This window comes from Jaculus jaculus, chromosome 18 (genome assembly GCF_020740685.1).
Source record: "Jaculus jaculus isolate mJacJac1 chromosome 18, mJacJac1.mat.Y.cur, whole genome shotgun sequence".
Classification (NCBI taxonomy): Eukaryota; Metazoa; Chordata; class Mammalia; order Rodentia; family Dipodidae; genus Jaculus; species Jaculus jaculus.
In genome coordinates, this window is record NC_059119.1 from 63,304,662 (window position 1) to 63,318,025 (window position 13,364).

Below are 13,364 nucleotides of genomic sequence, written 5' to 3' on the forward strand. Positions count from 1 at the left end.
TTATAGTTTTGCCCCTCCAGCTGGACTGCTCACAGTTTGGGGAAAACCGCATCCTAAGCTGGCAACTCTCCTTGGCAGCCGTCCCCCAGTGCTGGCATCTCAGAAGGTCCTAAAGCAGAATGGAAAACGCACAAGTGCGAGGCTAACACCATGCGGATTCAGCCTAAAGTCTCCACCGCAACCCACGGTTCATCCTGAGGCTCCCGTTGGGCTTCCATGCAGGGCTCCTCTCACACACTCAGTAGCTATTTCCAAAAACACGCCATGTTGCAAATCCAATAACCTCGTCTTTCCTGTATTTGTATACTCCCTTAGTACCGGTGGGTCACAAAATTTGTTAATCCAGGGAATTGTAAAGCTGACTTTGAAGAACAGCACGCTCCAGCATTCAAGCCCCCTACTTGCCGGAGTCAGCATTCTTTCTGTTATCCCAATGTAGACCAGCTGGCCCAGTCACAGTGGTGGTCATCTCTCAAATAATAACAGCTGGATAGGGCGGGAAGAGCGTTCATGTCCTCCTGGGTCATATCCTTGTGCTCACACCAGTCCATTTCTTCTAGATTCAGTCATTCTCAGGTTCTCAGAACACAGGCAGAACACAGCAAGCCTCTCACACAAACTGCCTCCTGCTCAGTCCAGACAAAGCTCTTTCTCACCCTCATAAGCCAAGCCTCACAGTCCACAGTTCTTTCTACATTTAGGTCTTCTATCTCTGACCAGAATGGTGCATCAGGTCTGCATACAGCACTGTAAGGTGCCCCTTGGACCAAAGTTTCAGATCCTTGCACATTTGTTCTGTAAATCAGTTCCAGAGGCCAAAAGCCAAACAGTGAGATCTGTAGCAGCAACAACCCCACTCCTTTCGTACCTTCGCATGGCTCGATAAAGCACCCTACCACAAGCAGCTGGTGGGAGGCAAGTTTGTGTTGTGGCTCACAGTCTCAAGAGGAAGCTCCATGATGGCAGGGGACAGCAAGGCACAAGCAGAGGCTGGACATCACCTCTGCTGCAGCAGGTGGAAAACAGCACAGGAGAATGCTCCAAACATGGGCAAGCTAGGCCTAATAAACCTCAAGATCCACCCTCAGAAACACACCTCCTCCAGCAAGACTGTGCACCTCAAACTGCTACCAGCTGAGGACCAACTTTGCAAAGCACATGAGCTTATGGTGGACGTCTGATCCAAACCACCAGAGTCTGTAAGCAGATTATAAAGGGCAAAATTCGGTGACTCTTGTGGTTTTCTTACATGGCTCACTTTTTCACTTTCCAAGTTACCTATTCAGTTAGAATAATTACAAAATGTAGAGAAAATACTACCATATTTTTACTTGTACTTGGCTTTTCAAATTTTCCTCTCTTTAAATTATGTCATTATTCTGGGATCTAGGTGGGTGGCATTAGCCTGTCTTGTTTTTAGGAGGTGACACTCTGGCCTCCTATCTTTCTCCCTGTTTCTCTTATGCTGTTTGGCTCCCCACTTCTCACACTTCTCATCCAAACTCCTTTACTTTTCTACATACCCCCTTTCCTAGGCAACTTTACTCACCTTATGCTTAGCCGTGAGGCAAACGGCACAATGGGACGGTGAAGGAAGTGCTGAGTCGTAGTCTGGCACACCAGACGCCTCGGTACTTCTGACCTTGGGCCCTCGTTTCATGAAGCATAAGAAGAAGGAGATGGGGTCAGATCACTAGTCTACAGGAAACCCTGTTTTAATAGCTTTATAAAGCCACGGAGAAGGCCTTGATTTTATCTCCTACATTTTCTTCATACGCAAAACCCCTGAGTTGTTATTTCTTTGAAATCCCTGAGGGGTCTTGTTACGGTAGAAATTTCAGGATTTCAAGGTCACGTAAGCAGAGTAGAATCTTTTTCCAGTGTAGTGTTGTGTTACCTTTCTTCACTTAAAATATTTACTTTTGTCTTGTCACAGCCCAATGATGATCATTACCCAGAAGATCACTAGTCTGGCTTACGAAATTCATGATGGTAAGAATTGAGAAGATAATTTTTATCATGAAAGCAATGTTATTTGTGGGCTGGAGGGATGGCTTAATGGCTAAGGTGCTTATCTGCAAAATCAAAGGATGCTGGTTCGATTCTGTAGGTCCCATGTAAGCCAGGTGCACATGGTGGCCCATGCTTCTGGAGTTCATTTGCAGTGGCTGGTGTGTCCATTCGCACACGTGCTCTCTGTCTCTCTCTCTCTGTCTGTCTGTCTCTCTCTCTCTCTCTCTCTCTCTCTCTCGTTCTCTCCCTGTCAGACAAATAAAATAAAAGGTTTTTTTTTTAAAAAAAAAAAAAAGAATGTTATCTAGATAACCTGGCTTGAGGCTTGAACATAACTCTGCTCCCTGCAGAGTAAGGTAAGAGAAGGAAGCAAGGTTGGAGAAACACTTAGATCTGCTTCAGATTATTAAAGTGTGTCCCCTCTCAATCCTTAACTCAGCTTAGAGACCAACAGAAAAATAGTGTCCTCCAGCCGTGTGGCCCACATTAGTGGCATTATAAAATATAAGTAAGATAGCCTTTGGTCTACATCAAGGCTTATTAATTTCCATTGCATCTCATAATTTGTGCTGAAGTTGGTTTCTCCCACCCCTCCCTCTCTGTTCACACGTGCATATATCCATGCATACAAACACCTCGAGTACACACGGCTGCTTCGCATCTTCCCAGGGTGCTGAGCCATAGCACATGCCAGTAGTCGGGACCCCGAGTCTTAGGGTGAGGCTCTGGGTTCCGCAGAGGAAGAAGGAGCATGTCTGCTAGAAGAGCTGTCTGTGTGGCCCTACATGTTTCTGCCCATCCTGTGCCCACCCACAGCCAGGCCCCCACAAGCGGTTGGAGGGCCGTCTTGCCAGCGCTACGTAGAAAGGAAGGGTTTTTCTCTCTCTGTCCCTGCTAAGTACCTGGTTTTCGCAGGGAATGCGAGGAAGCAATGCGTTTCTTGGATACACCCACTGGCGCTCGTAGCGCGTTACGCAGCAGCTTTTATTTCTGCCCGTCAGAAAGTAGGGCGTCCTCACTGAGGGTGCATTCTCCCCAGCAGTGGTAGAATGTGCAGGCCGGAGACACGCAGTCTCATTCTGCTGCCCCTGCTTTAGTTGTTTATTTCCAAGCTCCTAGTCTGGCCTTTCTAGGAGGGTCTTTCTGCGCATTACACTTGATGTACAGCGCCTCATGGTTCTTGGATCCTGACAGTGAAGGGGCAGATCTCCCCGGACCCTGATCATAGAGGTCATCGTGAAGCTCATACTGTGAAACGTTCCAGGCCGAAGCACTGAGTCATCTTCAGGTGTAAGGCTCTGTGTCCTGCCAAAGACAGGCCATGCCTGGGACTCTGGAAGGAGACAATAGAAAAGCTGTGGGTCAGGAATCTAATTCTGTCTATCCGTCTAGGAGTATCTGATGTTAGTAGATACTGAGCTCAAAACTAAAACTACTGCAGAGTCTTCTTTTGTGGCTTGCTCTTTAAAGTAGACTTAGGGCCGGAGAGAAGCCTTAGTGGATAAGGCACTTGACTGAAAGCCTAAAGACTCAAGTTTGATTCCCCGGAACCCACATAAAGCCAGGTGCACAAGGTGGCACCTGTGTCTGGAGTTCATTTGCAGTGTCAAAAGGCCCTGGTCTCTCTCTCTCTCTCTCTCTCTCTCTTACTGACATACATACACACACACACATACACAATATAAAAAGAAAGGAAGTAGATTTAGTGGGAATTGACTTTTTCAGGTTTTATTAGCCTTGGACTGTTCAGAGTGCAAACTTGTATGAGCTACTTTTCTCACTGTTATAACAAAATACTTTTTTTTAAAAAAAAAAAGCAGCTTAAGGAAGTGAGGGTTGATTTCAGTTTACAGTTCCTGGACATGCCTTCTATCATGGCAGCAGGAGCAGGGAGGCAGCCGGTCACATCTCATCCATAATCAGGAAGCCAAGAGTAAACAGGAAGTGGAGTCGGGCTATAAAATTCAAGAACCGCCCCGAGTGACCCACTTTCCTTTGCAAGGTTCCACAACCTTCCCAAACAGTGCCACTAGCTGAGGACCAAATATGCAAGCACAGGAACCTATGGGGGACATTTCACATTCAAGCCACAGTAAGACCTTGCATAACTTTCCATAATGCCTTCTGCCTCCAGCTTGTCAGTCCACCCTACCAAAGGGTCTTCTGCAGAACACTCTTCCTCCGCCTGCCGCTGTGTGCTTCGGGGCTAAATCCAACCTTCTCTAGCCTCTCTTTTTCACTTAATTTTTTTTCCAAAGATGGGCCTCCTTATCTCTATTAAGGACCCCAAACCCATCCCTAGTTTGGTGATTCACAGGACTTGCTACACAGTGTGCTTTTATCCAAGCTTACTCCAGTGAAGATTCCCAATACAGTTAGTAAAGGACAAAAGTGCCTGTAGTGAAGTTCAAAGAAACCCAGACACAAATTTGCAGAGCCTCCTCCCGATAGAGTCGCAGAGAAAGCACTGGATTCCCAGCAGCAAGAGTGACAAACCCTGTGATTATTACCTGCCAGGGGAGTTCGTGAACAACCCAGAGCCCGAGTGTTGGCCAGGGTCTGGTCACACGGGCCCCCAGGTGCCTAGTATGTGCCACAATTCCATGCTACTAGTAGGAAAGTGTGTGTTCAAAATGAACCACGTTGTTGGCACCAACAATCTGGGCCCAAGACCCTCTCATCTCACTGTAGGACTGTTTGCGTGCCAAGCTCCTACCACCTGCCCTGGGCCACCCGCACAGACAGGCCCTGGAGGATGGCAGCGTCAGGAGCTGGACCTCTCTGCTGCTGTCCAGCAGCAACATTCTCGCCAGCAACTTCAGGAAGCAAGTGTTCTTTGATCTTGGAAAACGTCCAGGCATGGTTTTGTGACCACGTCCCAGAATCCAGCCTCCTTCCCTGCCCTTCTGTTTTAAATGATGCACGTGAGATTACTGAGGCCTTGGCATGGCTGGGTGGCGAAGCCTGGCTGCGGGAAGAGCTGGTTTGCCTGCTGCAGCTTCTTTGATGCCCCCTCAAGCAGGAGACTCCCGCACTGGGCCCTTGCACCTCACGTGAAGACAGAGGCCTGGTTTCCTGCCACTCGCCGGCCTGCATAACATGACTTGCTATTAGGCTTCTAGAGTTTGAAAAGTGGTATTTTGACTTCCATCTGTTTTGAGTCATTCTTTTTGTAGGTGTCCAAATTTTAAACTGAGAAGGGAAATTTGGTTTGTTTACACTGGTGTTTAACAAAATTGTTTTATGAAAGTCTCTATTTTGAACTGTATTTCTAATTCCCGTGGCTACTTTGCAGTCCTAAACTGACAATAAGCCTCCCTGGTCAACATGGTAGGATTGACTGAAGTGAAAGCCCTGCCCCTATGCCAGGCACTTAGAAATGCTCAATAAAAAGAAGCCGGGTGCAGTGGCGCACACCTTTAATCCCAGCACTCAGGAGGCAGAGGTAGGAGGATCTCAGTGAGTTCCAGGTCAGCCTGGGCTAGAGTGAAACCCTATCTTGAAAAATAAACAAAACAAAACAAAAAACATAATGAAAAGTTTATAGGTAGGGGGCTGGGGAGATGGCCCAGCAGTTAAAGGCACTTGTTTGCAAAGCCTGTCAGCCTGGGTTCAATTCCCCAGTTCACACATAAAGCCCGAGATGCACAAAGTGATACAGGTATCTGGAGTTTATTTGCAGCAGTAGTGTCTCTCTCTCTCTTTCTCTCCTCTTGCAAATAAAACACACATACATTCAAGTGGTAAAGTATGGTATCACAGATGAGACTGTTACGATTCCTATTTCCTGGTAAAAAGAAGAAAGGGAAGGGAAGGGAGAAGAGGAGAGGGGAAGGGGAGGAAGAGGGAGGAGAGGGAAGGAAAGGGAAGGGGTGGTGTTGAGGGAGAATGGAAAAGTGGTAGAGGAAGGAAAGGTGAGGAACTTAAAACAAGTACCCTGATCCTCATTTGTAAAGACAGCCTTAACTTGTTGGGTAACAGATCATGATGTACATGTGGTATGGGAGAAGGTAGGATTGTTAGTAACCCTGCTTCTGGGGTCCCCTTTGCTCATACCTAGTCTTTTAAAGGTTTTTTTTTTTCTTCTGTTTACAAAAAGTAGATTTGTACTCACTGAAGGAAATTTGAAAATTTGAAGGGAAAAAAAAAAGTAAAGAATTCTTTGTTGCTTTCCCCAAGTGCTCTTGCAGGCCCGCCCTCCCTTGCATTAATGCTCACCTCTGTATGTTTTCAGTAGGTCGGTGTCCCTTTGACAGAATTATCAAAATGGATATGCAGTTATTTCCCATTTCCTAGTCTTTGAGAAATATAGGTTGTTGCCCTTTTTAACTGTTATGTGTAAGGCTGTAGTAACCCTGTCAGCACTGCAGATCACATCTTTGAGTATCTCCATGGTAGATGAGAATGTAGGACTAGAGGAAGGAGTCTGAATGTTCTACTGTGCTGCTTCACAGAACGGTAGCAACAGTTCCTCTAGTCGTTGCTTTGTGAACAAGGCTGCATAGACAGGGTTCATGGCTCCTCTGGTTTTGTTTGCTTGCTGCTTTTACGAAGTGGGGTCTCTCTCTAGCTCAGGCAATCCTCCTCCCAAGTGTTTGGATTAAAAGTGTGCGCTACCATGCAAGGCATTCTTTTCTTTTTTCAAAGCTAGAACAGCTCCTGGACATCTTAATGCAGTAATAATTTTCTTCTTTTCTTTGTTTTGTGCACATACATTAAAATGTGTATATGTTATATAATTGAAACCAGGCTTTGTGAAAATGACATTTTATTCCTTTAATATACATATTTGAGGGCTTTTAAATATTTTATTTTTATTTATTTATTTGACAGAGAAAGAGGGAGAGAGAGAGAGAATGAGAGCACCAGGGCCTCCAGCCACTCGAAACAAACTCCAGACGCGTGCACCCCCTTGTGCATCTTGCTAACATGGGTCCTGGGGAATCAAACCAGGGTCCTTTGGCTTTGCAGGCAAACGCCTTAACCGCTAAGCCATCTGTCAAGCCCTTTGAAGCCTTTCTTTTTCTTGAGACAGAGAATGATGTATAACCCAGGACAGCTTTGAAATCCCTATGTAGTCCAGATGGGCCTTAAACATACTATAGCTCCAGGATATCTCATGTGAAGCATGTGCTGCAAATGTGAATAGGAATGACGCCATTCTAGTGAGGAAAAGTAACTGATGAAAGCACCTAATTTGTTCCTCAGGGATGTTTCGAAAGGATGAAGAACTGACTCCATCACAGAGGGGATTAGCTGTAAGGTGAGTGTCATAACTACTTTAGTTCATGCTGTATCAGCCAAGTGCACACATTATCCATCACAGAGGGGATTAGCTGTAAGGTGAGCATCATTACATCATAACCACCATGGTTCATGCTGTGTCTGCCCAGTGCACACGTTATCCACCACAGAGGGGATTAGCTGTAAGGTGAACGTCATTACATCGTAACCACCATGGTTCATGCTGTGTCTGCCCAGTGCACACGTTATCCATCACAGAGGGGATTAGCTGTAAGGTGAACGTCATTACATCGTAACCACCATGGTTCATGCTGTGTCTGCCCAGTGCACACGTTATCCATCACAGAGGGGATTAGCTGCAAGGTGAGCATCATTACATCTTAACCACCATGGTTCATGCTGTGTCTGCCTAGTGCATATGTTATCCATCACAGAGGGGATTAGCTGTAAGGTGAGCGTCATTACATTGTAACCACCATGGTTCATGCTGTGTCTGCCCAGTGCACATGTTATCCACCACATAGGGGATTAGCTGCAAGGTGAATGTCATTACATCATAACTACCATGGTTCATGCTGTGTCTGCCCAGTGCACACGTTATCCTCCACGTAGGGGATTAGCTGTAAGGTGAGCATCATTACATCTTAACTACAATGGTTCATGCTGTGTCTGCCCAGTGCACACGTTATCCATCACAGAGGGGATTAACTGTAAAGTGAGTGTCATTATGTCATAACTACCATGGTTCATGCTGTATCTGTCCAGTGCACATGTTATCCATCACAGAGGGGATTAACTGTATTGTGAGCATTATTACATCATAACTACCATGGTTCATGCTGTTTCTGCCTGGTGCACACGTTATTCATGGCGTTAAGGCTTCTTGGTCCTTTCAGTTGTGCTGTGCTATGCTGGGCATCATCCAGGGCGCTGAGGTCCATGTTTGTGCTGCTGCGCAGTGTTCCATGAGGGCTGTCCACCATGTCTTTGTCACTGAGCCTCTGAGTTCCTCAAAGATAAGAAGGTAGCATGTAACTGGGCGTGGTGGTGCTCACCTTTAATCGCGGCACTTGGAAGGCAGAGGTAGGAGGATCACCACGACTTTGAGGCCATCCTAATACTACATAGTGAATTCCAGGTCAGCTTGGGCTAGAGTGAAACCCTTCCTTGAAAATACATACCAAAAAAAGAAAGGAAAGAAAAAAGAAGGTAGCATGTGTGCCATGTAGTATTTCGTAGCAATAATAGCAGCTGCTTTGGAGCGACCAAGATCAGGGGCTGGGCTAAAACATAATGTGTTAATGTAGCACATAGAGTGCCCTTTAAGATAACGAAGAACTGTTCAGATACTGCTCATTGTGACTGGAGGATTTATTCTGAGGTCAGCGCCTGCTTTCCTTGTTATTCTTCTGAAGAGTCGTCTAAGGAATAACTTAATTTCTTGGCAAAGTCTATGTCAAATTTAAACTATTGGAGATGAAATACTCATTTTACCTTCAGGGAAAATTTTTCTATGGAGTGCTTTGTCTTTAAATGCAGAACTAATGAATACAAAGCTGCTAGAATACAAAGATGATGTTTGTAATGGTGTGATGGTGGATCACCATTTGATCCCAGGCTGCATGTCTGGGAAGCTTCTCGTGTCTTCCCTATCTTTAAAATATTCTCTAAAGTGGGCTGGGGAGATGGCTTAGTAGTTAAGGCATTTGCTGCAAAGTCAAAGGACCCAGGTTCAATTCCCCAGAACCCACGTTAGCCAGATGCTCAAGGGGGCACACGTGTCTGGAATTCATTTGTAGTGACTGGAGGCCCTGGTGTGCCCATTCTCTCTCTCTCTCCTTCTTTCTCTAATAAATAAATAAATAAAAATAAAAATGAAGTAACTCTACTTCATTCTATAACCTCAAAACCTACCAAACTGCCTGAATCTGTGGTAAAATACTTCCTTTTCAAGTACTGTGTATTCCCCCGCCCCCTAGAATTCATAATTCTGTGTAAGGCCACCTTTTCAGCTCCAGACTGAATCCAGTTGGTTTTGTTTTTTCTCTCCCTCTTTGTTGGGTCACCTCCCTCCACCCCCGTTAAAGGAAAAGTCAAGCTTGATCATGAGTTCCCTTGTAGTCCATCGGCACTCCTCTCTTTGTAGCAAGCAGCTCTAGTTAGTACCTCTGCTTTTCTTCTACTTGTCCTGCCCCTGTATTCAGGTGTTTGTACCTCTTCTTTCCTGCCCCTTGGTCTTGGCAGATTTCGTTGCCAGTTTTGCTTGGCACGAGGGTTAACTGCCAGCTGCATTGCCCAGATGACCACCTTGTTGGATACCACCTGCATTCTCCTGCTTCCCCCATCCCCTCTCCCCGTCTCCCCTCCCCTCTCTCACCCTCTCCCCTTCTGCCCCCTACCCTCTGACCCTCTTCCACGCTCCCCTCCCCTCTCCCCCTTCCCCTCTCCCCCTTCCCCTGTTCCCTCTCCCCTTCTCCCCCTGTCTTCTTCTCCCCCTCCCCTTTCCCCTCTACCTCTTCCCCTCTCCCCTTCCCTCCCTCTCCCCCTCCCCCCTCCCCCTCCCCCTCCCCCTCTCCTCCCTCCCTCTCCCCCTCCCTCCCTCTCCCCCTCCCCCTCTCCTCCCTCCCCCTCTCCCCTCTCCTCCTGACGCTGATCTAGCCTTGCATTTCACTGTCGCTGCAGTGTCTTCAATGTGAGAGCCACAGGTGACTCCTGATCTCTGTCCTCCGTGTGCTTCCTGGATTATCAGTAGCAAGGGTCATTTACCTCAGTAGCAAGGACATAAGGAGACTCCCACTTCCTTAGTCATTCCATCAGCAAGTCCAGTGAGCCCTTCCTCTGGTCATCTCTGCTCTGACCACTTCTTGCCAGTCCCCCCGGGTGCCCTCTAGCCCCTCTTCTTCCTCTAGATTTGTGTGGTAGCTTCCCTGACCACTCCCTGCTTTCCCCCCGACTCTACAGCCTGCTTCGTACTTTGCAGCCTGAGAGCCTTTTAATATGCCTTTTTTTCTCCTTGCCCTGATAAAACCATTCCATGCAATTTCCAGTCCATCTCAAACTTAGACCACAGAATCAGACTCTATAAGAAACTCAGAGGTCTACATTCCCATTCACTCAGCTTGTTCTGGGTTTGCTTGGTTATGAGACAGAATCTTGCTTTGTAGCCCAGGCTGACTTGCAAGTCACCAGCCTCTTTGCTTCTGCTGCCTTTGCAGTACTGGGGTTACCAGCAGGTGTCACCACACGCAGCCTCCCACTCTTACGTACAGATCATCAAATTCCCCCTTCTTCCCACCACTGTTTCTAGCCCTTTGCCATGCCTGTTCCCTTTAAATGTTCCTCTCCCATCCCCGTGTAAGGTCAGTGAGGACAGGAACTTTGTCTGTTCTCGTTATTTCCCATCGCTTAATGGGAGAGTGATTCTTGCACCCCAGGAAACTTCCCCCAGTATCTGGAGATCTTTCTGGTTGTCACAGCTGAGGGAAAGTGGACCTGCTGATATCTAATGGGTAGAGGCCTAACATCCTACAGAACACAAATCAGTCCCTACAGCAGAGAACCACTGGCCCAACTGTCCGTGAATCTGAGGCTGGGGGCTGAGCTGCAATGACACGTAGTTGAAAGAGACACACAGAGAGAGAGAGACGGACAGAGAGACAGACAGAGAGACAGACAGAGAGAGACACACACAGATAGACCAGAAAAATTAGAAAAGGTGTTTAAAGTGGTTTGGATGAATATTAACCTGGATAGTGCCTGAGGGGAGGACTGTGTTGTTCTAGTGGTTACTTTTAAATAAAAATAATGTCCAGGGGGCTGGAGAGATGGCTTAGTGGTTAAGGCGCTTGCCTGCAAAGCCAAAGGATCCAGGTTCGACTTCCCAGGACCCACATAAACCAGATGCACAAGGGGGTGCATGCATCTGGAGTTTGCTTGCAGTGGCTGTAGGCCCTGGCACATCCATTCATTCTCTCTCTCTCTCTCTCTCTCTCTCTCTCTCTTCCTGCCTATTTCTGTATCTCTTTCTCTTTCTGTCTCTCAAATAATAAAATTATTTCGGGCTGGAGAGATGGCTTAGGGGTTAAGCACTTGCCTGTGAAGCCTAAGTACACCTGTTCGAGGCTCGATTCCCCAGGACCCACGTTAGCCAGATGCACAAGGGGGCGCACGCGTCTGGAGTTCGTTTGCAGAGGCTGGAGGCCCTGGCGTACCCATTCTCTCTCTCTCCCTCTATCTGTCTTTCTCTCTGTGTCTGTCGCTCTCAAATAAATAAATAAATAAATTTTAAAAAAATGTCCAGGGCTGGAGAGATGGTGCAGTGGTTAAAGGCACTTGCTTGCAAAGCCTGATGGCCCGGGTTTGATTCCTCAGCACCCATGTAAAGTCAGCTGTACAAAGTGGCACATGCATCTGGGGTTCATTTGCAGTGGCTGGAGGTGCTGATGCATCCGTTCCTTCTCATTCTTTCTCTGTCTCTCTCTGCTTGCAAAGAAATAAATAAATAATGTTTTTAAATGCCTGAACTATATAATGGTGCTCGCTTGACTTCTTCATCCACAAGGAATGTATTTTCTGGGGAGAGAGCCCCCTAGAGAGAAGGAGTGATCCTGGCCTCGTCGGGAAGTCTCCTTCCCATGCCCAGGTAGTTAATTCTTCCTTTCTGGTAGTTGAACTGGAATTCCTGGTAAACAGTGTGTGCTCTGTGTCATTTGGGCAGATCTCAAGGCAAAGGAATTAAGACTGCTTTGAGACATTTCCATCTCCTTTTTCTCTCAGATCCCAGAGCCAGTCCCTCAGCGAGCACTGGGTCTCCTTCAAGAAGCCGTGCAGCACACTGCCGCCAGTGGCTCAAGCTGCTGTCACCGTCCATGCCACTGTAGTTCCTCTGCGGGTCTTCCTGCTGCAGCAGGGTCCACAGGAGGGCTAAAGGGTTGCTTTTCAAACATGGTCTGTAAATCCCTAGTGCAGGGTTTCATCTCATTCAAAATGGACTCATAGAGCCGGGCGAGGTGGCGCACACCTTTCATCCCAGCACGCGGAGGCAGAAGTAGGAGGACCGCCGAGAGTTTAAGGCCACGCTGAGACTACGTAGTGACTTCCAAGTCAGCCTGGGCTACAGTGAGACCCTACCTTGGGGAGAAAAGAAAGAACTCAGATCCTGCTATGGGCTAGAAGGCAACAGGACCTCTGTGATCTCAGCCCTGCCTGTGCTCTGCATCAGAGCACAGGGTAGTGTGCTCTACTGGGGCCACCTTGGTGCAGACGCCCCTTGCTCGAGGGTCCTGCCTGATCACTCCTGCTGTCTACGTTCCTTGTCACCTTCTGGGACTTCTGAATAAGAGATCTCCTTTTTGTAGCACTTAGCATCTCCAATATATGTGTGTGTGTGTATCAAATTTATGTATGATATGTGTGTGTGTGTATAGATGTGACCAGATAAAAATAAGATAAAAAATAAATCTTTAGGGCTGGAGGTATGGCTTAGTGGTTAAGGTGCTTGCCTGCATGCCTGCAAAGCCAAAGGACCCAGGTTCAATTCCCCAGGACCCACATTAGCCAGATGCACAAGGGGGCGCACTCATCTGGAGTTCTTTTGCTGTGGCTGGAAGCCATGGCGTGCCCATTCTCTCTCTTGCTCTCTCTCTCTCCCCTTTTCCCTCTGACTCTAATAAATAAAAATAAAGATGCAGCCAGCATACCTGAGAATGACACCCAAGATTTGTCCTCTGGTCACCACATACACGTGCATACGTGCATGTACACACACACACACACACACACACACACACACACACACACACGTGCATGCACATAGAAAGATACATAGATAGATACATACATACATACACACACACACACATGCACACACATACATACATAGATGTTTTTCTACAACTGGGATGTGTGTTCCATGAATGCTGAAATTCCCTCCCTTTGCTTAGTGAGGTACGTGCAGACCCTGGAGCCCGTGGGGCCTGTGCATGGTACTCAACATGCATTTGTGGGAGGGGAAGGCAGTGAGTAGTAGCAGATGATTCTCCATGCCATGTCACAACTGTCTTTCATCATGAGAAACATTGAAAATCCTTTGTCATTGCTCATAAAGT

The 13,364-nt window shown here is 47.1% G+C and overlaps 1 protein-coding gene across 6 annotated transcripts in view; it reads left to right on the forward strand.

The window, feature by feature from the left end:
* Positions 1 to 13,364, forward strand: part of Mboat2 (membrane bound O-acyltransferase domain containing 2) — a 179,247-nt gene that overhangs the window by 145,131 nt on the left and 20,752 nt on the right. For all 6 annotated transcript variants that reach the window (XM_004660061.2, XM_045137475.1, XM_045137479.1 and 3 more), the window contains 2 exons: positions 1,937 to 1,992; positions 7,222 to 7,276. In XM_004660061.2, the coding sequence (XP_004660118.2) occupies positions 1,937 to 1,992; positions 7,222 to 7,276 (111 nt within the window). The remainder of the gene's footprint in view (positions 1 to 1,936; positions 1,993 to 7,221; positions 7,277 to 13,364) is intronic.